Here is a 23755-nt window from a genome sequence, read left to right as displayed (position 1 = left end):
ATATATATACACACATCATAATCATATTTGTTTGTTCCTCAATTTTGACAACTTTGAATATTTTGAGATTTTCTTTTTTTGTTGGACAAAATCTTGTTAATCTCCTGAAAAAATAGAATAATTTGCGGCGGAGCGTGGCTGATAGTGTCGACTGATTAAGTTAAATTTAAATATTTATACCATAAATTAATTTAAAAAATTACAAAAATATAATTTCTTGTAAAACATAATATATTTACGAGCTAGTTAAGCTTATACTGTTTTTTTAACTTTTTTGTTTTTTTTTTAAATAACTTTTTCAACTTTTTTATTACAAACTCGTGCCTTAAAAATCATAAAGAAAAAGTAAAGTATAAATACCTTTATAAAATATAATAATTATAATAATAATGTTTTCTGATTTTATTGTACACCTTCCTACTTCTTTTATCCACCATTATATAACAATAGTAATTTATTTTCTTACAATGTAGCCTAACATGGATAAAATGGAATTTTGTTTGTCTAAAAACATAAACCAAATCTTATTTTCTAAACTTTTTAAATCATTAATTTTTTTTTTTTTAAATATTAAAATTGTCACATTCAATTTAAAAAGTCTAATGTAAATAAAAATTCACAAATACAATTTAGTACACATTAAAATTTAAGAGTATGATTTAATAAATATTAAAATTTAGAAATATGATTTGGTACCTAAACAATTACCTGTTAGTAAAATTACCAATCTCAATTATTCAAAAAAAAAAAATTTAACGACTAAAAAATTCAAAACATGATTTAATATATATTAAAATTTAAAAAACAAAAATCACAATTAGTCCAAATTTACCTTGAATTTCTCAGCATAAGATGTGCTACAAAGTATAGTGTTAAAATCAAAATCTGAACTATGTTTTACTTTTCATAAAACAAAGTCAGCCTTTGGTATTTGGTAAACCTCATGAGATGGCCAATCAACTATGCCTTCTCTTCACTCTCTATTCACCGCTTACGTCATCTTATTCGACAATGCTCACGCCATCACTCCTCTCCCGACCTCGCCACCAAACTCCACGCCCTTCTCATAACCACCGGCCTCCTCGCCTTCCGAGACACTTTTCTCGGCAACGCCCTCCTTCACCTTTACGCAGCTCGTGGCAGTTTCACCTATGCGCACCAACTGTTTGATGAAATTCCCAACTCACACAAAGATGCTGCTGATTGGACTGCCCTGATGGGCTGCTTTGCTCTTCATGGAATTCCCCAAAATGGGCTTCGTTTATTTGTTGAGATGAGAAGAGAAGGAGTGAGAGTTGATGATGTGGCCTTGGTTTGCGTTTACAAGACTTGTGCTTTGTTGGGTAATGTTGAGTTTGGTAAAGGAAGCCATGGTTTTTTGGAGAAGATTGGTTTGAGTTCTAGTGTTAAAGTTTGTAATGCTGTTATGGATATGTATGTTAAGTGTAGGCTGTTGAGTGAAGCCAAAAGGGTGTTTGAAAATATGGATGAAAGGAGTGTTGTGTCTTGGACTGTAATTTTGGATGGTGAGGTTAGTTTGGGAAGTGTTGGAAGTGGGAGAATGGTGTTTGATGTGATGCCAGAGAAGAATGAGGTTGCTTGGACTATCATGCTTGTTGGCTATATTGCCAATGGATTTACTCGTGATGGGTTTTCGCTTCTTGTTGAAATGGTTTTCGGTTGTGGTTTGGAACTGAATTATGTTACACTTAGTTCAACATTGTCTGCTTGTGCATTGTCAGGGGATTTAATGATGGGCAGGTGGGTTCATGTGTATGCACTTAAAACAATGGAGAAGAAGGTAGATATAATGGTGGAGACAGCTTTGCTTGATATGTATGCAAAATGTGGTAGAGTAGACACTGCAAGGAAAGTTTTTGATAACTTGTCAATAAAAAATGTTGTGGCATGGAATGCTATGCTTAGTGGTTTAGCTATGCATGGTAGGGGTAAAGCTGTCTTGGACTTGTTTCTTCATATGGTTAAAGAAACCAAGCCAGATGATTTAACCTTTACTTCATTGTTAAGTGCTTGCAGCCACTCAGGCCTTGTTAAAGAAGGTCAATATTACTTCTATAATCTTGAATTACTATATGGCATAAGGCCTAAGATAGAACATTATGCCTGTATGGTGGATCTTTTAGGCAGGGCAGGTCATTTAGCAGAGGCTGAGGTTTTAATTCGAAAAATGCCAATGCCTCCAAATGAAGTTGTACTGGGTTCTCTTCTTGGATCTTGCAGTATCCATGGAAAGTTAGAGCTAGGTGAACGCGTCATAAAAGAGCTAATTCAATTGGATCCTCATAACACAGAGTACCATATATTGCTTTCGAATATGTATGCTTTAGAAGGAAAGCGAGACCAGGCGAATTGCCTTAGGCATGTTCTTAAGAACAAGGGTATAAGAAAGGCTCCAGGAATAAGCTCAATTTATGTTAAGGGCCAAGTTCATCAGTTCTGTGCAGGAGATAAGTTCCATCCACTGATCACAGAGGTTTATGCCATGTTGGATGAGATGATTCGAAGATTGAGATTGGTGGGTTATGTTCCCAATACCGCTTCTCAAGTTTTTCATGGTTGTGATACTACTGGGAAGAATAACACATATGATGAGGTAGAGGAGATAGAACAGGCATTGTTCTCTCACAGTGAGAAACTGGCTTTGTGTTTTGGGCTCTTAACCACAAGAGCTGGCTCACCACTTTATATCTTCAAGAATTTACGGATATGCATAGACTGTCATTCAGCTATGAAGATAGCTTCCACTGTTTACAATAGAGAAATTGTTGTGAGAGATCGAAACCGTTTCCATTGTTTCAAGCAAGGTTCTTGTTCTTGTTCTGATTATTGGTAACTAACTTTTATTATACTAATGTAAAGCTTGGTTATGTTGATTAATCCATGGTAACTAAATTTATTTCCAATGAATCAAAAACCAGAAATTCAAATGTGTTTATATGTAGAGGATGGCCTTATATGTATGGGCTTGGCTAGGGCTGTGGATCATTGTACCGCTTCATTAATTTATTTTGATTCTCAATACTGTAATAAATGTAATAGCACTAAAAAATAATGAAAAATTAACTAGCACTACAGAAAATGTAAGAGCAAAAAAAAAAGTCATGTTTAACTTAGCATTTGCAGTTCGACTTTTAAATTTATACAATTCTTAATTTACTCACAACAGATTTTTCATAATGATATTCAAATATTTAAGAAAACTATATGCATATAAAAATAAGCTGTGCAAGGCCAAAATAGATTAATTTGTCATATCAATTCTTCTATTGGTATGATAGAAAATCTCCACAGTTTTCTAAATGAAGTGGCACTTTCTTTAGTGATCTTCACCATAGACTTAATTCAATGCTATAGCATATAATTGTTCCAAGTTTCTTTCAATAATATTTCCATCGTTGGGAAAGTTTTATAAGAAAATCAAAATGTATATATTAAATGTTTTTAAAATAATTAAATTTAAAAGTGAGAACTAACACAATAGGGGATGTAGCTCAAATGGTAGAGCGCTCGCTTTGCATGCGAGAGGCACGGGGTTCGATCCCCCGCATCTCCATTTGCTTATAATTTTTCAGTTGACTTGATTTCACCGTTAATAAATTATGTGATTATTGATTTTATGCATGTTTACTATCAAGTATTCGGAATCTCCATTTACTTATAATGAGTTGATTTTACCATAATTTATGAGTACTGATTTTACCGCATATTTACTAGAAATTAATAGTAAGATAGTTATTTATTTATATTTACTTATTTATTTTATTAGAAAGGGAGAATTTGATTAAATAAAAAAAAAATACTTTCTCTATTAATTTTTTTTAACAAATATGATTAAGGGTAATAAATTTTTGGAAAATTCTATAATACACCCTCTTAAAAGGGATACACCGATACATCTCTTTCTTTTTTAGTATCCGAAATAATTTTTTAGTCAAATTTTTTCCCATGGTCATGTAGATTATTGTCATTTAAGACATCCTGTAAAATTTTAAGAAATTTGGAAAAGTTTAACACGCCGAAAATTGCGTTCAAATAGTGTGTTGCACGCGTGACTATTTTATTTTATACGCGTGTAAAATAAACTGTTTGAACATTGTTTTCTATATTGTAAATTATTCTGAATTTCTTAAAATTTTGTAGGATATCTTAAATAGCTATGACGTACATGAATATGAAAAAAAAAAATTAGACTAAATTTTTTTTCTAGATGCCGAAAGAAGTAGGAGTGCATCAGTACATTTCTTTTGAGGGGGTATATTGTAGAATCACCCTAAATTTTATTTATTTTTATTTTATTTTTTATTATTAAATATATAGTGACAATTTTATCCTTTAAAATATATCTATACAAAATAACTGTCATATACTATAGTTTAACTCAAAAGGATAATTTTTTAATTAATTTAAGTATTTCGATTATATTTTTTGATAAAATAAACAAGATAAATTAATAAGATATTAAAAAAAATTAATTCTAATTATTCTTATTTATTATGTTACATTTCTCTATTAATTTATTCAATATTTGTAATAGACGTGCCATTAATATATATACACATTTACTTTGTCACAATTAAGTTGATTTTACCATTTATAAATTCCAAGTCTATCCACAATGCTATAAATACAACTATATATTGTTTCAAGTTTCTTTCAATAATAAATATAATATTTCCATCGGTGGAAAAGTTGTGTAGAAAAATGTATATATATTAAATGTTTTAAAAACATTATAATTTCAATTTAAAAGTAATGAGTAACAAAATTGGGGATGTAGCTCAAATGGTAGAGCGCTCGCTTTGCATGCGAGAGGCACGGGGTTCGATCCCCCGCATCTCCATATAAGTTTATTATTTTTTGCACTATTTTTGAAGACCATCAAAGTCAAAAACCATTACTTTCTATCGATTAAACCCCATTTTCTCTTATTAATTCTACTTTATTTTTTTATGAATGAATTCTGGGATTTAATAAGTAACAACAGATGTAACAAAACAAACAATAGTTGCCTCATTAATCATTATTTAAGTAGTAAGATTGAAAGCATTATTTTAAACATTACCAACATATTTCTATGTTCCAAGTGCTAAAGGGAGCTTTCATGTATAAAAAGGGCTCCCAAAGTTGAGAGAACATATTATTCACACTCTATAAAGACAAGCTTTCATTCAATAGCATCGGTTCTATCCATCCTCGGTTGAAACATTTAAGCCGAATATGGTATCCTCAACGCCATTCTTTGTGCAAGCCAAGGCCTTTCTGCATTTGGATCAATGAATGAGTGCATAAGGAACTGTCCTGCTTCATCGTCCATTAGCTCTCTACACCATGTCACTCGCTTTGGAGGGCAACTACCAGGTCCGAAACACCTGCAAGTTAACCAATTCAAGCTTTAGTTTTGGCTGCAATTCAACATAGGCTCTTCCTGTAAATGTGTTCTAATGAACCAGCAAAATGACAAGGTTTTCAAGTCTGCAAACTCTTGACCGAAACTTTAGACAAATAAACCATCTAAAATGACTAACAAAATATGAGATAGAAAAACAGAACTTGATTAAGAAAGAGTTCACTTCAAATTACTTGGAATTAAGAAATAAAATAGACTATTATATAGAATATTGTTTTCAAATATATGGATATAGCTTTTCCACCGGAAAAAATACCTAATATTTACAATGCTCTGATAATTAAGAGTCAAGATACTGTTGATCAACAAATGCATAACCGAATATATAACCTACAGAAAAGTGGGCTAAATACGTCTAATTATCTATCTCTTGACTCGAAATGGGAGCAAGTTTGAAAAAAGATCTTAGAGTGTCTAGGATTGGGCTAGAATTTCATAACAAACAAGTAATTTCAGATAAAAACATGTTAAAAGAGAAAAAAATGATTGATATGATGCAAATGAAATTGTGTTTTGCTCTCCTTTTTAGGAACCAACACTTAGATCTCATCAAAAGTTTCATCAGAAGATAGCAGATGGAGATTAAGAGTATACCTGTACTCGTAAAAGCAAGCACTTCTTTCATTCTCTACTTTATTCCAGTTATGCCACCCGACATGTTTGACACATCCATCCATATATGTATAGGCAAAAACAACTCTTCCGAAAGGTCCCCATGGCCGTCCTAGATATGCATACGGAGTTCCTCCATTGCCAGTGATCACACATCTACATCAATCCGACACAATTAGATCGGTAAAGAGCATACAAACCAGTTAGCGGTTGCAGCAAATGACTGAATGAGAGAAGACCGAAATAGCTTATAAGATTGAAATACTTGTTCCAATACCAAGGAACTTGATAACATAAAGCAAAAAAGAATTTTCCAATATTACACACCTCAAGAACACATAACCAGTTTCTTCTTGAGAGGACTTCCTACTCTGAGCAGTTATGAAGCCAGCTGCCTTGCAATGTATATGACAATGCTCCAAAAGGGCAGTGCTATTCCCAAATATGAAATCCACACTTCCTTCAATGTAACAATCTTTGAGATACTGCTTTCCATAATGCAAGTACAGAGTATCCTGCCATTATTAAGGTTGCATAAATTTTCATAACCTTTCACAAACCATTCTTGAAAGGGTTTTTTATATAATTGATCATAAAAGCAATCTAGTCAATTGAACCAGCAAAACTATCTTACTCTCCCAATGAAAACAGTGGACATACATACCTGCCATCCAAGGAATCTGCAATTGTAGAAGGCACATCTGTCAGCTGTCACTCTAATCGCCACAGCTTGACCTGAACCCTTTGAAGCATAAGAAAGGAAAATTTTGTATTAGAAAATAAAATAAAGCATGTATTTCAAGTTTGAACAAAGTCAGAAACTTGGATTAATGCTATGTGCAATTGAAATATATCCAAAAAAAAGAACAAATTTGTGTGTGTTTTGTCTCACATTACTTATTGGATTTATATTACACTCATAGAATTCCCCATCCCCTTCTCATCTCCATTTGGATCAAGACATAACTTTTACTAGTTCAAATAACAATTAAGATGAAACAGAGTCAGGAACAACGAATCTCTTTATCTCCACTTGAATCTATAATTCATTTTGAAATTCGTTATTACATGAAGTTCCTACAAAGAAAATGATCGGACTAATGACGTATACAATACTTGCATTCTCAATATAGATGCTACATAATTGGTTAACTCAATGATAAAATTTCGATAATTGAATTAATACGGCGTTTAGTTGGAAGTAATAAAATGGAAAAGAAACAATTCCTATTTCCTATTTCTATATTTTCATTCCTCCCAACTAAACCCGAAAATCCAATAGAATCAGCCAAAAGGAACACCCAAAAAGGTACAATTATTTTCTTTCTTCATTTTAGTACTCAAAAATCTAAAACTACCAGCAAACGAGTTCTACACAAACACCAAAGTACACAAATTTCCTTACCAAAAAAAAAAACAAACTTTACCTCAGGAGAAGAGTTCTCAAAAGTGACATTTTCAGCAATAAAGTCCTCGCCTTCAACAATAATGCTGCCACACCCAAAAGTCCCAGTACCAATCACACGAGAACCCTACCAAGAAAAAAAGATTAAATCCCACCCAAGAAGAACCCATGTGAGTAAGAAGCCAAAGATCAGATTTTTTTTTTTTCTTCTTACCTGGTGGTGTTCGATTTTGGTGGCGGTGTTATTCCAAGTCAGAACAGTGTCCTCCGGGCAGAGACCAGCGATGGTGATGAAGTTCTTGGTCTTGGGTACGTACACAGGCTGTCGATAAATCCCCGGTGAAAGACGAATCAGAGTTCGACGAGTGTTCGAAAGAGGAACAGAGTCAATTGCCTCCTGAACTGTACGGAAGTCACCGGAACCGTCTTGTGAGACTCTGAAGATAACAGGGGTTGTCGCCATTGAAATGGGAGTTGGGTCTTCGTTTTCTCGATCTGGAAATGCAATGGGTGATGATCAGATTCGATGAGGGGAAAGGAAACGCAGAGTTTAAAGGCCGAAAAGTAGTAGAAACGAGAATGAGAGAATCTAAGTATGTAAATCCAAAAGTGGAATCTTGTTAATTGTGTTGGGCTGTCTTAAAGATTTACGCGGTACGAGGGAGATAATGTTTGGGTGCCTGCATGTCTTTTTTAACATGTTCGGTTCTTCTGTCCTTTTTCTTTCCATTTTCTTTTTCTGTTTTGTCTGTCATTCTTTTTAGGGTATCCCTTAAAGAGAGGTTGGTGGTGATTGGTTTAATGTCATAAAATGGTAATAGTAATATAACATTCTATTAGTATAACTAGTGGTGTTTAACATTTTTCCGACATAGCGCGTTGCGATTGGCTAACGATATTCTCTAAAAGTTATTATATTAAACTTTATGGGAGCCGATACTTAGTTGTACCAATAACGATATTGACACATAAGAGGGTGTTAAGCACCAGTAATGCTCTTTAGCATTTTTTTATAGTAAAATAATAATTGAATAAATGAGAATAAATATGAATTTGATTACATGTTTAGTTGTTGTTGCATTGAACATTATAATAAAAAATTAAGTGTTTAGTTTGGTGTACAGTTCTAAACCTTAACTAATTCGCACTAACTATTTACATTTGGTGTCAATTTGAATAATTTATATTTATCTAATTTGGTCACGGTTTTAGAATTTGGTTAAAACTAAATCAATTTACATAATTCTTTTATATATACTTAACATGCATTTTTTTTCATACAAAATTAATATTCAAAAACAATTTTAGGAAAAATATTGGTATTGATTCTATATTGTTTTGACAATATTTTTTCATTGATATTTATGTATTATAAACTCATTAAAAGTAAATAAATTTACAAAAAAAATTAGAACAATTGTCAAATACAAATACAAACTATAGTTTTGAACCAAATCAATTTGTTATTAAATGGTTGTGTTTGATCATTTATTTGGTATGGTTTAGTTCTAAATTAAAAAATTAAAAATTCAGACCAAATCAATCGATAAATAACCCTAGCAGAATGTAAACGAATGAGTGTGCGAGTATGGTTGGACAATAATTTTAGTGACATGCTCTTTCTCGACAAATTGTAGTGCATTTTTAGATTCGACTAGTAGCATTTTTTGATTTGGACATTATTTGAAGGTTTATAAATGAAGAGAGGAGAATACAGGATATCCTCATGTCGTACTGTCTCCTTTATCAGGTAGATACTATTTTCATGTAGTATTTTGCTCAATCTTGCTTGTTTGGTAAGATTTTCTTTTTAATGCTGTTAAAGTTGTATTTATTTTTGTTTGACTGGTTTGTTCCGCTTCTTTTTTGTCCATTTTGTTATAATATTAGAAATTTATCATCCTTGTTCTTTGTGACGTTAGCTTTACGACATTTTTGGTAAGTCTACCCAATAGTGTTTCTCTTAGTTGTGTGCACCTTTTTGTAATCAACATAGGTTGTTGTTGTTTAGTCATCTTATAAATTTTATGCAATTTTACACTATATTTGGTAGGAGAAAAAGGTGAAAAGATAGAGATGAGAGCTCGGAAAATCAAAGAAGATTACAAGTCCTTTTATTTAGCAGGAGAAATTAAAAGAGAAAAAAAAAAGTGAGAGAACAAATTTACTCAGGGCCCGTTTGGCACAGCTTTTGGAAAAGCTAAAAGCTGCTTTTCAAAAAAGCTGTGACAAAAAGGTGTTTGGTAAGCAGTTAAAAAACAGCTTATTGAAGAAATTATGGAAAAGCTACTTAAAAGTTTAAAGTGATACAACCCAACTTTTAGAAAAAGCTGTTTTGATTAAAAGACTTTATAATAAATTATTTTTACTAAAAATTTATTTAATTATTTATTATATATTATAAAAAATAAAAATATTTTTTAAATGAAAAAATATTTAAAAATAAATAATATTTAAATTTCTAATTTTTTTATTTTATTTTAAAAAATATTTTATATTTATATTTTTATTATTAACAAATAATATCAATTTATGTTTCTTATAAACTACAATTTTATCTTTTGCAAGTGATAAAAATATAATTTAAAAATATTAAAAATTATTTTTATCAAATGCATATAAATTTATACTATAGAAAAAAATAATTAAAAATATATAAAAAAATAAAAAATTTATATAACATATTTTTTATATATATTTGTAATTATAATGAACTAGATTAAAATATTATCATTATTGTAATAGAATCTTAACAACTCACAGCACTTTAAAAATTATAATTTACCAAACACTCAAATTTTTTTTTCCACGCTTCTGCTACTGCTTTTTCCCACAGCACAGCTACAGCTGCTTTTCCCCACAGCACAACTGTGCCAAACTGGCCCTCAAACCTTCAATTTAGAATTCATCAATTAATAGAAGGATTAGTCTTCCTTTTCAATTATTGTAAATTATAAAAATACCTTAAAATATATTATTAAAAATAAAATAGTAATTATATATACTTCCCGCACTCATCCTTCCTATCAAACATAGATTATTACTCTTCTTTCCCTCCATTATATTCTCCCTCATTCCCAAACATAGTCTTACTTTCTCCAATCTTCATAAGCTTGTTTCCTTTACACCTTCCATTAATATTCTTCATATTCTCTTTAAAAAAATATCATATATCTAGGTCCTTGATGCATATTTATTTTAATACAAATTGAAATTTTGTATTAATTTGTTAAATCAACTAAAAAACATAACTCAATTAAAAAAAAAACATTACATCTATTGAAAACTCCATAGTAAAAAAAACATAACACTCTAACAAAACTATGACTATGAGCAACATATTAGTAGAACCTTTAATAAAACAAAAACATATTATTTGAGTAAATAATAAAGTTACCATAAAAGAAAAATGATAAGTTTCCAATAACCACTAAATGATAAGTTTAGGTTACCAAAAAATTCAGACTCGGATATAAAAGGGTGTAAATTAAATTTACTTTAAAAGGAAAATTACATGACAATCACATCACGAGGTCGGTCGACGGTCACGTGTAAGATTTTTTATAATCCCATTAATTAGTAAATCCGACCCGGAAATCAACAAACCCACTTTCCTTTTCATAATTTCCATGCACATGTCCTCCATAAACGACGTCGTTCAATACAGTAAACGACGTCGTTTTCGTAAGATTTTACATAGAAAACATTGAACTCGGATATAACAGGGTGTAAATTTACTTAAAAAAGGAAAATTACATGCCGACAATCACATCACGAGGTCGGTCACGTGTAATAATCCAATAATTAATAAACCCGACCCGGAAATCAACAATCCCACTTCCATTTTCATAATATCCTTCCACGTGTCCTCCATAAACGACGTCGTTCAACACAGTAAAGGACTTTATTGCGTGATCCGATAATATCTATCTAAGATTTTTTACAATCCATTAAATAATAAACCCGACCCGGAATCCCACAAACCCACTTTTTTCATCCATAAACGACGTCGTTTTCATAAGATTTTCCAGTATATAACTACAGTTCCCTTTCGTGATCCGATATTATATCTTTCTAAGAAGATTTTCTTCCAAACATTTCTCATCACCGGAATCGGAGCAATGCCTTACTACAGAGACGAAGACGCCGTCAATGACTTCGACGAGTACGATCCGACCCCCTACAGTGGCGGATACGACATTCACCTCACCTATGGTCGTCCCCTCCCTCCCTGCGAAGAGACATGTTACCCTCCATTGACTGATGATTTCGATTACGATCGTCCACAGTACTCTTCCCACAGTGAACCCTCTGCTTACGCCGATGAAGCTCTTGATGTTGAGTACAGTAGCTATGTCCGCCACAAGCCACGTCCTGGACCAGCTTATGGGTTTAATCCAGGTGGTGGTCATCCACAGGGAGAGAGACCTGAACCCGCGCCTTATGGGTTTCAGCCTGAAGCTCAGTATGGCTCTGAGAGACCTGGATCTGAATATGGATCTGGCTACGGTCGTAAGCCTGAGCCTGAACCTGAATCGGAATATGGATCTGGCTATGGAAAGAAGAGTGAGTTTGAACAGTCGGAATATGGATCTGGCTACGGTCGTAAGCCTAAACCTGAACCTGAATCGGAATATGGATCTGGCTATGGTAGACAGCCAGAACCTGTGTCGGAGTATGGGTCTGGGTATGGGAGACAGCCGGAACCTGTGTCGGAGTATGGGTCTGGGTATGGGAGACAGCCGGAGCCAGTATCGGAATACGGATCTGGATATGGTAGGAGACATGAATCAGAGGAACCGAGTTCTGAATATGGATCTGGTTACGGTCGAAAGACAGAGTATGAGAGTTCTGGGTATGTAGCGTCTGAGTATGTTAAGCCCTCTTATGGTGGTGATGATGAGTCACCGAAGAAACCAAGCTATGGGAATCCAAGTTACGGGAGTCAAGAAGGAGAATACGGGAGATCAAGTTATGGGAGGTCCGAGGAAGAGGGTTATCGTAAGCCTAGTTATGAGAGGCGTGATGATGATGATGAGGATCGTCCCAAGTACGGTTACAGCGAGGAACGCCATGGTCGCAAGAAATATGTGAGTCTAATCTTCTAACTTCTATATGCTTATATTATATATCATATTCATTCTCAGATCATTACTTTTATGACACAAATATTTGACCTTTGATGATTAGAAACTTGTTTTTTCTTACATGTGCTGCATTAGTACTTACTAATCAAATATAGAATTCGTCGACGTGTTTATACACAGATTAATTTCTTCCTGTGGTCTCTTAAAGCTTCATAAACATGAGGAGGTTGTATTAGAAATACTATTACAGATAGTCCCGCAAAATTATATTTAAATTCTAATAATTTGTGTCAGCTAGAATAGTGTTTTAGATTCCTCTCCTTTTTAACCCGACAGTCCTTTGTTGTTGTCACTTATTACTCACATTTTCTAAGCCGAATCGTTAGGCGGGTGTATTAGAAATAGCCTAACATTGTTAATGTGTGATAAATAGAACTCATTGTCAAGTAATTTTGAGGTAGAATTATGCACATTCGTACTAATTCTAACAATTTGCGTCACACTGTTTTGAGCTAGAGTAGTGTTTTAGTTCCTGTCCTTTTTATCCCGACAATCTTTTGTTGTTGTCACTTATTACTGATATGGATAGATAAAAATTGAATTTCAATCTATGAAATGCGTCATTTTTACATATAACTGATGATCATGTATGAATTTTTGCAGGGTGGTGATGGCTCTGATGATGATGAAGAGAAGAAGCAATCTCGCTATAAGCAGGGTTCCGATAATGAAGATGATGAAGAGAAGAGGCGATCTCGCTACAACAAGCAAGGCTCTGATGATGATGAAGAGAATAAGCATCCTCGCTATAAGCACCACCACCACCACCGCAAGAGCTACGACGACGAATGATCTTGTTGCTCATCGATTGTTTGCTTGAATTGGAGGAGTAACCCCATATAAATATAGCTACTAAATAAAGGGTTGTGTTGAGTCTTTCAGTTCTTGAGTATCTTAAAAGCTCTTGAAAACTATGTTCTAAAATGTTACGAGTGTTTGTGTTCTTGCTTTTAATAATATACCAGTGTTTGAATTGTCTTGCTACCTGCATTTTCATATATTTAAGGGCCATTATCAAGAACTCTGGCATCGTTTTGGTTACCATATCAATCTTTTAGATTGGAAGCCTTATATCTAATTTCCTTAAACTTCACAAGATCCAATTGCCTCATCCAATAGGCCTTAGTTGTGGAAATTTACAAAACTAAGAAAGTGAAATAATAAAATTTGCAAAATGATCATATACTCCATTTACGAATTTAATAGTGTTTTATGCTCCATGAGGGCTACACTTGCATGGTCCTTTTTCATGCTCTCAAATAGTTTATATGTGTCCAAATAAATGAAATGCATCATCTACATTGGTGTTATTGGCAGAGGCTGAGATAATTATTTACTAATTTTAATAATTCAAAATTATATATTTTTACTAATTTTAATAATTTATAAATAAATGTGTGATAATTATTTCATTTAAATTCTTATTAAATTTTTTTTAAAAAAATAATAAAACTAAAATTAAAAAACGATAAAAAAAAAAAAAAATCTCACCTACATGGGATTATTTATCCCACCCTGCTGGATGGGATAAATAATCCCAGACAGATGAGGTTAGCTGGATTAGTAATCTAGACTTCTAACATGTCCAAACACTAGATTGGACAAATTAACATGTCTAATCCAATCCAGTACTGCGTACCAAACGGGCCCTTAATAAAGAGTGTAACAATATTAAATACCCCATCTTAATTTCATGTGACAAATTCTTTTAAAACATGGAAAAATGATGAGCAAATTTTAAAAAAACATATTGCAGTTAAGTGTGTAACAAAGTTAATTAAATAAATAAACTTAAAACTCTTCCTTGTAGATAGAGTAGATGGTAGATAGTAGTAGTTCTTAAACAAATCACCTTAAATATAAAATTGATAAATACAAAGTTGCCAATATGCAACAAGTGACCAAAAAAGAATATGAATATGAAAATGGTGGAAGAAGTATTGATCTAGACAAGCTTCCTTTTTTCAAAGTAAGTCTTCAAATGCCAGAACTGCAAACCAGCAACCGATAAGCAAACCAACAGGGAAAGAAGACTAAAGGTAGCCATTTGTGAGTTAGTCTTTCTATTAAGTTGTTGCATTTCATCCTCCCTAAAATTCACATCCATAAAAAAAAAATAAAGTGAAAAAAAGAACGTCAAGTAATAACGATAAGAACACTGCTATTAAGCACTTAAAGGTGCCTAACATCATACCAATGTAGCACGTTATAAGTAATTAGTAATTTTTCATATCATTTATTTAATCAAAATGTATGGAAGTCGATAATAAATTACATCAATATCGACATGTCATCTCTTATAGTGCTTGACACTTTAAGATAGTTTTAATTATAGGTTTTGATTATTAAATAGAATTATAGACCTTAAATAAGTGCACATGCATGAATCAAATCTCATCACATCATTCTAAAAAATGCTAAATAATTGTAAATTATTAAGAGAAGATGTTATGTTTGACTACTAAATACCTCTCACGGAGAGTAAACATCTCATCATGGATGTGTGTCACAGCCTCATACATTTTCTTCAATTCAACTTCAAGTATCTGTTATAATAACACATCACAACACTATTATTTCAATAATGGAATGGAATACATTAAATGAAAACTTTGATTGACCATGCACGTCTAACTAAAGCTTAATCAAAACGAGTGACTGGAATTTTCAAAATGTAGCAATTAAGATTATAGAACCACCAAGAAATGTTAAAGGGCATTTTTCTATAAATAAATCTAATACTAAATTGCATCAATATATGTCACATCTTACTAGAGACTTATCACTTAACATTTTCAACGACTATATTGTTTCAATTTGGGTAATTTATAATTGGACAGAAATTTACATTTCTAAAGAAACTTCAAACATGAAAAGTTGTGTGTGACAACTCACAACTCAAGACTCCAAGGGCAATAAGTAGGCCATTATTTTATTCCATGACTTCCTTACATGATGAATATTTTGATCTAATTACGAGGCCACGTTACTGAGAACAAAGAAAGAAGGAAATATCCTATAATGTAATGTAGTCACTCCCACGATTCACAGTGAATATATATATAAAAATAGGCAGAGAGAGAGAGAGAGAGGGAGAGTTGGTTGCTTACATCAACTTGGCCTTTCTTGGCAACATTGGACCAGTCAGTAGCAGCCACACCAGTGGTCCATTCAAACTCAATGGTGAGAGTGGCTGGAGGGTTTTTCTCAGGTGCCCAAAAGCAAGTTGTATAGTCACCCTTCTCAGGTGCAGTGAAAGCAAAATCACCCGATTTCACGTTGTCCAAGTAGTGATAATTGTTCCCTTTAGGTGAACTTACCTACAATACAAATTACAACTTCTCACTATTGAACCCTTAAATACAAAAATTGAAAAACACAAACAAAATTATGTCCAAACTACCAAGAGCACCCCACTAAAAGTGTCATTGAAGTAATTAAGTATCGGGTCTCACATAATTTAATTTAATAACAATTATGGAATATTACAAACTATTTACAAGATGCCACCTTTAGGTATGCTAGGCACCATTGATGCCTAATAGAAATACTCTTAAATTTAAGAGAAATGCTAAAAAGTACCACCTAGAGGTTAATATTGTTACTCGTGTAATTAAGTATCGGGGCTGACATAATTTAATTTGATAACTATTATAGAATATCGCAAACTATTTACAAAGTGTTACCTCTAAATAGTACTAGACACCACTAGTACTTAATAGCAATACTCTTCATTTTAGTACCTTGACACACAATACATCATGTCAACTCATCACATTCATTTTTAATGAGTTTCCCATTTCCAAAATATATTATTTTACCATGTTTAAAACAAAGCAGTGCTATTAGGCCACCATAGTTAGCGATATTTTATAAAAGAGAAATGCTAAAAGGTACCAGTGGTACCTAATATTTTCTTCAGGATCATATCACTATTGGTGCAATTAAGTATCAGGACACATAATTTAATATAATAATTTTTATGAATTATCGCTAACTAATCGTAAAGAGACATGTCTTCAAGGTGTTAAACACCATTGACGCCAATAACAATGCTCTTTATAAAAATTATTACATTAAATTATCTATATGAAAATCAATACTTAATTGTACTTAGGTACAATTGGACACCATTGATACCTTATAAATTTCTCATAAAACATTCAAACCTGACCCCAACCCTGGATGATGGTTGCAGTTGGGGGTCGAGTTTGTAGTAAAGATACAAATATTATACAATGATAAGCAAATTAATTACCCCCAAATTAGATTAATTAACCCAAATGTTCAAAATGTAAAGAAAAAGAAATATTAATTAGAAATGGAAAGAGAGAAATAAAGTAAACTCACCCTAACATTGACCTTGTGGATATCAGAAAGAGGAGATTCATCGTAAGGGTTTACGACTACGTATCTACCCAAAGACATGGCATTGGCCTTAATATCCTCCGATACGCACTTACTGGTCCCCGATTGTAGGTCGAACCTCATTGACACAACCCCCCTCATCCTCACACCCACCAAAACAACCATCAAAACAACGGCGGCGCCGCCCCACATGGTTTTTTCTTTGTTTCTTTGTTTAATTTCCGGTGGTGAGTAAGTAAATGGAGAAGATTGGATCGGAAATATGAGATGGAGATATGAGAAGATTGGGTTCTTTGGTCTTTGCTTCTAACGTTTTCCCGCGAATTAACTGCCTCTTCACATGTATCTCTCCATATTACTTTTTTTAAAAATTTACTATTTATTATTTTTATGTCAAAATTTATAGTTTTCGATTCCTCAAAAACTAAATTATAATTAGAACTGAATATTTTTACCGGATTTGACCCGTACTTGGCTAATCTGAAAATGAAAAAAAAAAATTCGTTCTATGTGGGCGGGTCTGGTTCAACCCGGTGGATCTTTCGGAAGGGTTGAGAGTTTGATTTTTAAGGTGATCGAATTTCGGATTGGACCAGACCAGCCCATGACATACATTGGACCTCAAATATAATAATATTAATTATTTCTTAAAAAAGAGTTACATAATACAATATTAGGGCTTTATAAAAAATTTTATAAACTGTTCAACCCGAATAACTCGCTCAAATCAAATCAAAAAAATCGATAAAAATACAAATTGAAGTTTCCCGACCAAATTATAAACCACTCAATCTGTTAATTGTGCGGGTTAAAAATAGATACAACATGCCCAATAAACTCGAATTAACTCGATTTGTATCATTTTTTTTAGTTTTTTAGTTTTGTATTTTTTAATTTTTAATTTTTATTATAACATAATATAATATATTATTTATAAAAAATAATAAAAAACCAACGACCTGACCTCTTAGATACTCTCTCTCTCTAATATTTTATGTGTTGAAATTTCATTTATTTTGAAACTAAAAAAAAAAAAAAAACTTAAGTCGGTTTGGACGGAAGGGTTAACCCGACAAAACTATTGGTCGGGTTACTATTTTTTTTAAAAAAAAAATTGGGTGAGTTGCACTTAGAATTTCGCAACCTGATATTTACATTGGCTTAGAAAATATGTACTATAAACTAACCAAATCGACCAATGTACAACCTTACAGTATATATCATATGACTATAGGGTTGGCACAAGACATAGATAGACTACGTCTGTGCTTAGGGTCCACACTTTTTTGGAGGCCCAAAATAAAAAAACTAAAGGTCTCATTAGGCTTTATTTATGTAAAATTGTGTACATTGTATACAACGAATATTGATAGCATGATTAGTTAGGGTGTATGACACATTACACAATAGTGTGAGTTTGAGTCTCATAACATTTTTTTTAATATTTCTTTTTTCATATATTCTCAAGACCAATTAGATGTGACTCAAACTCTTAATTATTTTTTTTTTTTGAATGGAAAATGCATCTTTATTAACCATTAAAATCCGCTACCAAAGAAAGTAGCAAGTCGAATAGAACAGATTCCATATCGAAGATACAACCAGCAAATATGGTAGCTCATAACTGTGCAACTCTTAATTATTTGATTGTTATTTATGAGTAACAAATTCTTGATTTTGCAGCACAAATTAAGTTAGTCATATTCAAAGGCAAAATCAAATCAATGGTAAAATGATCATTTTTCCAAACTTGTCAAAATTTCTCCACCATGGACTTAAAGACCTAAGAAACTTAAGACAAGTCTTAGTCTTGTAAAATGATTATAAGTTCACTTTTTGAGGTTTAAGTATAAGTTTGGTGCACTAACTTGTGCAACAAGTTATTACACAAAAATAACATCTAATTTTTACAAAATTAATTTTTAAATTCTTGAACACTTAACTAAGAGTACCCCATTTGGAATTTCTTAAAAAAAGTAGCTCGAGCATTAAACAAAATTGAAATGAAAGAGCATTACTTAACAAGAGTAGCTCGAGCCTTTATTTATACAAATAGAGAAGAGATACAAGTCCAAAGCAAAACCAGTAAAATACAAACAAAAAAACTAACTAACTGAAAACACTGTCAAGTAACAGAATCAAGAATATGATTAACATAGTTAAACTATGAACTCTTAGCAAGTCATCAAAAACTTCATCACTTTGATTTTGAAATGTTTTTAATTGGGTTAGGTGAAATGTCATATTCGAATAAATGTGATGATGAAAGCTTCTTTTTTCCTACTTTGTTGTTTCTCACTATCATTCTATAAATAGAAAACTTAAAATAAATAATTTTATTTATTTATTATAAGAAGATTTTCACATATTGACAGCTCTCTCTCCCCGAGATTTTAGTTGCAATTTGTTTCCAAATTTCTTATTCTAAGCTAATTTTGTTTTAATATGAATATTAGTGGAGTGATTTTGACCCTTTATATTAATTATTAATTCATATTCATTTTCTTTATTTATAGGAAAGTGGTAATTTGTTTCTTTTAAATCACATACATCACACGTACTTGTTGGGTTAATGAAAATGATTCAATCAAATTCATAAATAAATATTTAATTTTGCCCCCAAATTTTCACATGAATCAAATGATGAATTTTTAAATTTTTTAGGCTATTAAAAAATTTTCTCGAATTATTATTAATATTGTTAGATATAACGATTTTTGTCAAATTCTGTTTAATTTTACTAATGTGACGATTGTTTATGTACCGAATCAAGTTCCATGAATTATCATCCACGTCAAACGTCCGTTAGTAAAATTAGACGAAAATTCTTAAATCTAACAATTTCAATAGTTCGAAAACAATTTTAATGACTTAGAAAATATATCAAAATTTAAAAGTCATAAATTCTAATTAGCTTTTATATTATGGTAATAATCTTGGCTTATAATATGGTGAGCTGCTCACTCTACAATCATCAAAATAATAATTTAAACTAGATTGATGAACCGGTTGTTAAGTATTGAAAGTCAAAACAAATAAAATGAAATGAAGTTCTATAATTAATACACAAAATTAAGTTTGCACATAAGCCCATATGTCAACATCTAATAATATATTGTTTATAAATAATTTGACAAGAACAATACAACTAGCTAGATTGACCTCGTACGTCCGTACGTCCGTACGTGTTTAGACTATGATGAATTAGATTATTATTAACAAGTTGTCCTACCTAGCTCATCAACATTGCCTTTTTGTTAAAATGTGGAAGTTTGTACATCTTATATATGATATTATATATATGCTAGAATTTATGAAAGTGTGCATGTTGAAAATGAAATTTAGAAAGTAAGATGAAGGTTGATCAGTGTTGATTGGTTAGTTTTAGGTGCATTTTATGAAGTATTTCAGAGGCATATTTCAGTTGATTATATTCAATTTTGTGCATAATTATATTTGTTTTCTATTGTTTTAGGTTTAAATGGAATAATTCATAATATGAATTAAAAATGAGAAAAACATGTTAAATAAGATGAATATATCATGAAATTTAGAGTTCTAAGATATAATAGGTGACAAACTCTAAGTTTTGGATACTCAACACTCTCCATTTGTGATCGACGACTTTAGTAATGCAGCCCATCTTGAATGGGGGAGAGCGTACGATTTGGGTCTTGGCAAACATTCCAGCACAGGGTTAAAGCTTTCTTAGTAACGCCCAAAGAGGGGAGTCATACTAGTAGCCTCTGGTCCCCTTTTTTCTTTCAATATCAATTGCTCATTTTATATATGGGATTATGTTTTCATATATTATCAATGTGAGATTCTTTAACACTTTTAACGAATTGATAATGAGAGAAGTAACTCATGCATATATATGAGATTATTTACCTATATCAATATGAGACTCTTTAATACTTTTAACCATCAATATTATTTGTTGAAACTTTTTTACAAAGTGAATGAATTTTTTATAAAATAAAATAGTGTCCTAGTGTGCGTATATGTAATATAAAGAGTCCCACATGAGACATGAGTTTTTGTTTACAAGTGTATATAAGGTGTAATTATGATACTTGAAATAGGACTACAAGGGGTATCCAATTTTGTGTGAATGAGTGAGGACACAAGTGCGCCGTTCAACCAGACCGAGTTGGTTGGTGTGATGTGACACTTTATTTTTTTACGAAAAATTTATATAATGCGATTGAATTAACAACTCCCCACGATTCAGAACAAACATGTAATTCTTCTTGTTATGTTTTTTCAGTCTATTGATCTATATAATGCAATTGAATTAATGGAAGAATCACGTCTTTTTCATACCGAAAAAAGCAAAACACAATTTTCTCTAAAAACTCCATATGTATATATCATATTTAAGGATGCATTTGACAGTTTGCTATAATGTAGTGGTATTTCGATACAATGTACGACGACTGGGTTGTTTATCTTCGGGACGACTGACAATTTCCAACTACTTGCACATTTTTAGTTAGTGTGGCCTACGTTTAAAGAAAGTAACCTAGTCCGCAACTCTAACCTAAATTTTTCATTCAATAATATTGTTTCCCTTTTACTACCATTTACTAACGTGTAAGGAAAAACAACATGAAGTAGGACTACAAGTGAAGTTTGGTAATTCTCTCATAGCTTTCATCAGTTCTAGTAGATAGTGTCGGCCAAAATGCAACTTGCTCACATACAAAAAGAAAAGAATTAAGAAGAAATTAAGTAGCACATTAATTAACAATCATTTAATATATATTATTATAGGATATAACATATTATAATACAGTCTCTATGTTAATTTCTGACCCTATTAATAATTTTCCAACTACTCTCACGCTTTAATTTAAGTATAATAACTAATAATAATATTAAGTCGTCCAATATTAAAGAAGGTTGTTATTTTATTTAGTACTTATTTTATGTTTATTATCCTTTCTTTTCTATCTTGATAAAAATAAAGTAGGTGGGTGTACACCCAAATGCAACTTCCTCTAGCAGTGATTATAGTATAGTTTAAGCGATCGATTCCATAAGAAGGTGATTACTGTAATACTTCTTTTAAGTAGTGTAGGATTTTTACCAATTTAACCTACACCAACAAAATGTCAATTATCAGTATTCAAGGTCAGTTTTGACCTTTCCTTAGTCTAAGTGTAATTAGACCAAAACAGCAGGGTTTTGATTCCACACGATAACAATACTAGTGTCGTTTTAACACACGACTAAGGACTTTTCAAGAAAAGTCTAGATGCCTTAAACAATCAAACACAACACACAATCAACACGAAACTGGAAACCCTAGCAAAGCAAGTTCGCACGAACCCAGAATCCTACTCACACACACACAGATTAGTTTAAGCAAATGAAAAACAAGAGATAAAGGGAGAGACACACCAAGAAATATTTCAGAGTTCACCCCAAATTAGGGCTACGTTTCTGTCAAGCTCATCTCAGAGATCTAACTTGATATCCACTATCAACAATGGTGATTTACAATGCTTTGGAGCTTCCTGTCACAAGATCGACTAGGTAAGACTCGATTTTATGTATTTTACAGCTCTGTTTTTCTTTCTCTCTTCAATAGTTGAATCTGACTTTGTTTTTTTTCTTTGTGCATGTACTTCTCCTCCTCCAATATTAAGCACGAGAGTTTTACTCTCTGTTTGGACCTGCACTCTCTGGATCTTGGAAATGGAGCTTTAAACTAGGGTTTACACTTCTACTCTTTCTCTTTTTATGTTCTGTATTTTGTTTGCCTTTGATTTACTGCTTTTATACTGTGTTGAAGTCGGTTGATCAGATCTGGGTGATCTTGTAGAGGCAAAGCCACCTAAGATTGAGTCTTTGTTTTTCTGTTAATTGTTGTTGTTGTTGTATGCAGATATGGATAAGTGTATAAAGACTGGTTATAAGTAGAATTTATTCAACAAGTAGTATATTATAGACTTACCCTCTAATTTTATATTAAAGTAAGCAAATGATATTGTTATAATATGAAAAAGCTAGAGTTTGATTCTAACTCTCAACGTTTGACACTTATATACAAATTAAATATATAGGATAAATTTTTGGGCTATACTAATTTTTGGTATGCAAACACTTATATATATAGGATGTACATTATATAAGTGCTAAAAATTTAAGATGAGGCAGTTGCCCCTTCTTGATTAGATTCCTTAAAATTCATTTAAGAATCTCTTTTCTAATACCGACCTCTTTTAATGGCTCTGACTCCAAGGCAAAAAAAGAGAAGAATTTTTCTCAATCAAATTAATTATTCTTTTCTTTTTATATATATATTTCTTATTAAAGTTTATATATATATATATATATATTTCTTATTAAAGTTTTGACTAATTAGTAATTTTTTTTCCTGAACTTTGACATAGACTAAATCATATTATTTGAATTTTTTTGGCCGTTAGAAATTCCCCAGAATTATTGAGATTGTTAAATTTAAGGATTTTTATCTAATTTCATTCAATTTTACTGTTTCAGTGATTGTTATGTACTAAAATATGCTCTCCAGACTTTGATATTTACCAAATTATGCCCTTCAAACTTTGATATGTACTAAATCATGCCCCTAAACTTTTATCCATGTTAGAATTTTTTTACTAAAATTAGATAAAAATTCTTAAATTTAACAATTTTAATAATTTATGGGAAATTTTTAACAGTCAAAAAAATTCAGGGAGCATGATTTAGTACATGTCAAAGTTCGGAGGGAAAAATTAATGATTAGCCTAAAGTTTTCATTATACATTACCTATATATCTATAT

At 31.7% G+C, this 23755-nt stretch overlaps 4 protein-coding genes, 1 long non-coding RNA gene and 2 other non-coding genes across 7 annotated transcripts; 5 read left to right on the top strand and 2 right to left on the bottom strand.

Annotated features, from left to right (window-relative positions):
* Positions 1 to 804: 804 nt before the first annotated feature.
* Positions 805 to 2935, top strand: LOC115698851 (pentatricopeptide repeat-containing protein At5g15340, mitochondrial). The gene has a single exon (XM_030626051.2). The coding sequence runs from the start codon at positions 944 to 946 to the stop codon at positions 2852 to 2854; it is 1911 nt and encodes a 636-aa protein (XP_030481911.2). The 5' UTR covers positions 805 to 943; the 3' UTR covers positions 2855 to 2935.
* Positions 2936 to 3501: 566 nt separating this feature from the next.
* On the top strand, positions 3502 to 3574 carry TRNAA-UGC (transfer RNA alanine (anticodon UGC)). The gene has a single exon. It is a non-coding gene; the product is annotated as a tRNA-Ala (tRNA).
* A 1214-nt stretch (positions 3575 to 4788) lies between these two features.
* TRNAA-UGC (transfer RNA alanine (anticodon UGC)) lies at positions 4789 to 4861 on the top strand. The gene has a single exon. It is a non-coding gene; the product is annotated as a tRNA-Ala (tRNA).
* Positions 4862 to 5008: 147 nt separating this feature from the next.
* On the bottom strand, positions 5009 to 8191 carry LOC115701150 (pectinesterase 31). Its single transcript, XM_061102231.1, has 7 exons — positions 7957 to 8191; positions 7660 to 7917; positions 7468 to 7572; positions 6705 to 6782; positions 6368 to 6555; positions 6023 to 6196; positions 5009 to 5390 (listed from the first exon to the last, which is right to left on the bottom strand). The coding sequence occupies exons 2-7, from the start codon at positions 7906 to 7908 to the stop codon at positions 5228 to 5230; spliced, it is 957 nt and encodes a 318-aa protein (XP_060958214.1). The 5' UTR covers positions 7909 to 7917; positions 7957 to 8191; the 3' UTR covers positions 5009 to 5227.
* A 3192-nt stretch (positions 8192 to 11383) lies between these two features.
* LOC115701425 (uncharacterized protein At5g39570) lies at positions 11384 to 13576 on the top strand. The gene is made up of 2 exons (XM_030629223.2): positions 11384 to 12535; positions 13196 to 13576. Exons 1-2 carry the CDS (start codon positions 11567 to 11569, stop codon positions 13382 to 13384), a joined length of 1158 nt encoding a protein of 385 aa, XP_030485083.2. The 5' UTR covers positions 11384 to 11566; the 3' UTR covers positions 13385 to 13576.
* Positions 13577 to 14355: 779 nt separating this feature from the next.
* On the bottom strand, positions 14356 to 17379 carry LOC115701031 (transmembrane emp24 domain-containing protein p24delta7). Its single transcript, XM_030628714.2, has 4 exons — positions 16943 to 17379; positions 15703 to 15912; positions 15062 to 15138; positions 14356 to 14682 (listed from the first exon to the last, which is right to left on the bottom strand). The coding sequence occupies exons 1-4, from the start codon at positions 17150 to 17152 to the stop codon at positions 14538 to 14540; spliced, it is 642 nt and encodes a 213-aa protein (XP_030484574.1). The 5' UTR covers positions 17153 to 17379; the 3' UTR covers positions 14356 to 14537.
* A 4913-nt stretch (positions 17380 to 22292) lies between these two features.
* On the top strand, positions 22293 to 22905 carry LOC133030084 (uncharacterized). The gene is made up of 2 exons (XR_009683978.1): positions 22293 to 22501; positions 22615 to 22905. It is a non-coding gene; the product is annotated as an uncharacterized LOC133030084 (long non-coding RNA).
* The last annotated feature ends 850 nt before the right edge of the window (positions 22906 to 23755 follow it).

Source organism: Cannabis sativa, chromosome 8 (assembly GCF_029168945.1).
Source record: "Cannabis sativa cultivar Pink pepper isolate KNU-18-1 chromosome 8, ASM2916894v1, whole genome shotgun sequence".
Taxonomy (NCBI): domain Eukaryota; kingdom Viridiplantae; phylum Streptophyta; class Magnoliopsida; order Rosales; family Cannabaceae; genus Cannabis; species Cannabis sativa.
Note: the sequence above shows the minus strand (reverse complement) of the source record. Positions and strands in the feature narration are given on the sequence as shown.

What these genes read in the sequence shown, in the direction of transcription:
- LOC115698851 (XM_030626051.2), top strand. Translation starts at nt 944, where the DNA reads ATGAGATGGCCAATCAACTATGCCTTCTCTTCACTCTCTATTCACCGC.
- LOC115701150 (XM_061102231.1), bottom strand. Translation starts at nt 7,908, where the DNA reads ATGGCGACAACCCCTGTTATCTTCAGAGTCTCACAAGACGGTTCCGGT. An exon ending in CCAAAATCGAACACCACCAG is followed by an intron (nt 7,573 to 7,659) that starts GTAAGAAGAAAA and finishes TTTTCTTGGTAG; the next exon opens with GGTTCTCGTGTGATTGGTAC. An exon ending in GCTTGCTTTTACGAGTACAG is followed by an intron (nt 5,391 to 6,022) that starts GTATACTCTTAA and finishes GTTAACTTGCAG; the next exon opens with GTGTTTCGGACCTGGTAGTT.
- LOC115701425 (XM_030629223.2), top strand. Translation starts at nt 11,567, where the DNA reads ATGCCTTACTACAGAGACGAAGACGCCGTCAATGACTTCGACGAGTAC. An exon ending in GCCATGGTCGCAAGAAATAT is followed by an intron (nt 12,536 to 13,195) that starts GTGAGTCTAATC and finishes GAATTTTTGCAG; the next exon opens with GGTGGTGATGGCTCTGATGA.
- LOC115701031 (XM_030628714.2), bottom strand. Translation starts at nt 17,152, where the DNA reads ATGTGGGGCGGCGCCGCCGTTGTTTTGATGGTTGTTTTGGTGGGTGTG. An exon ending in TCCACAAGGTCAATGTTAGG is followed by an intron (nt 15,913 to 16,942) that starts GTGAGTTTACTT and finishes TTTGTATTGTAG; the next exon opens with GTAAGTTCACCTAAAGGGAA. An exon ending in ATGTTTACTCTCCGTGAGAG is followed by an intron (nt 14,683 to 15,061) that starts GTATTTAGTAGT and finishes TGTGAATTTTAG; the next exon opens with GGAGGATGAAATGCAACAAC.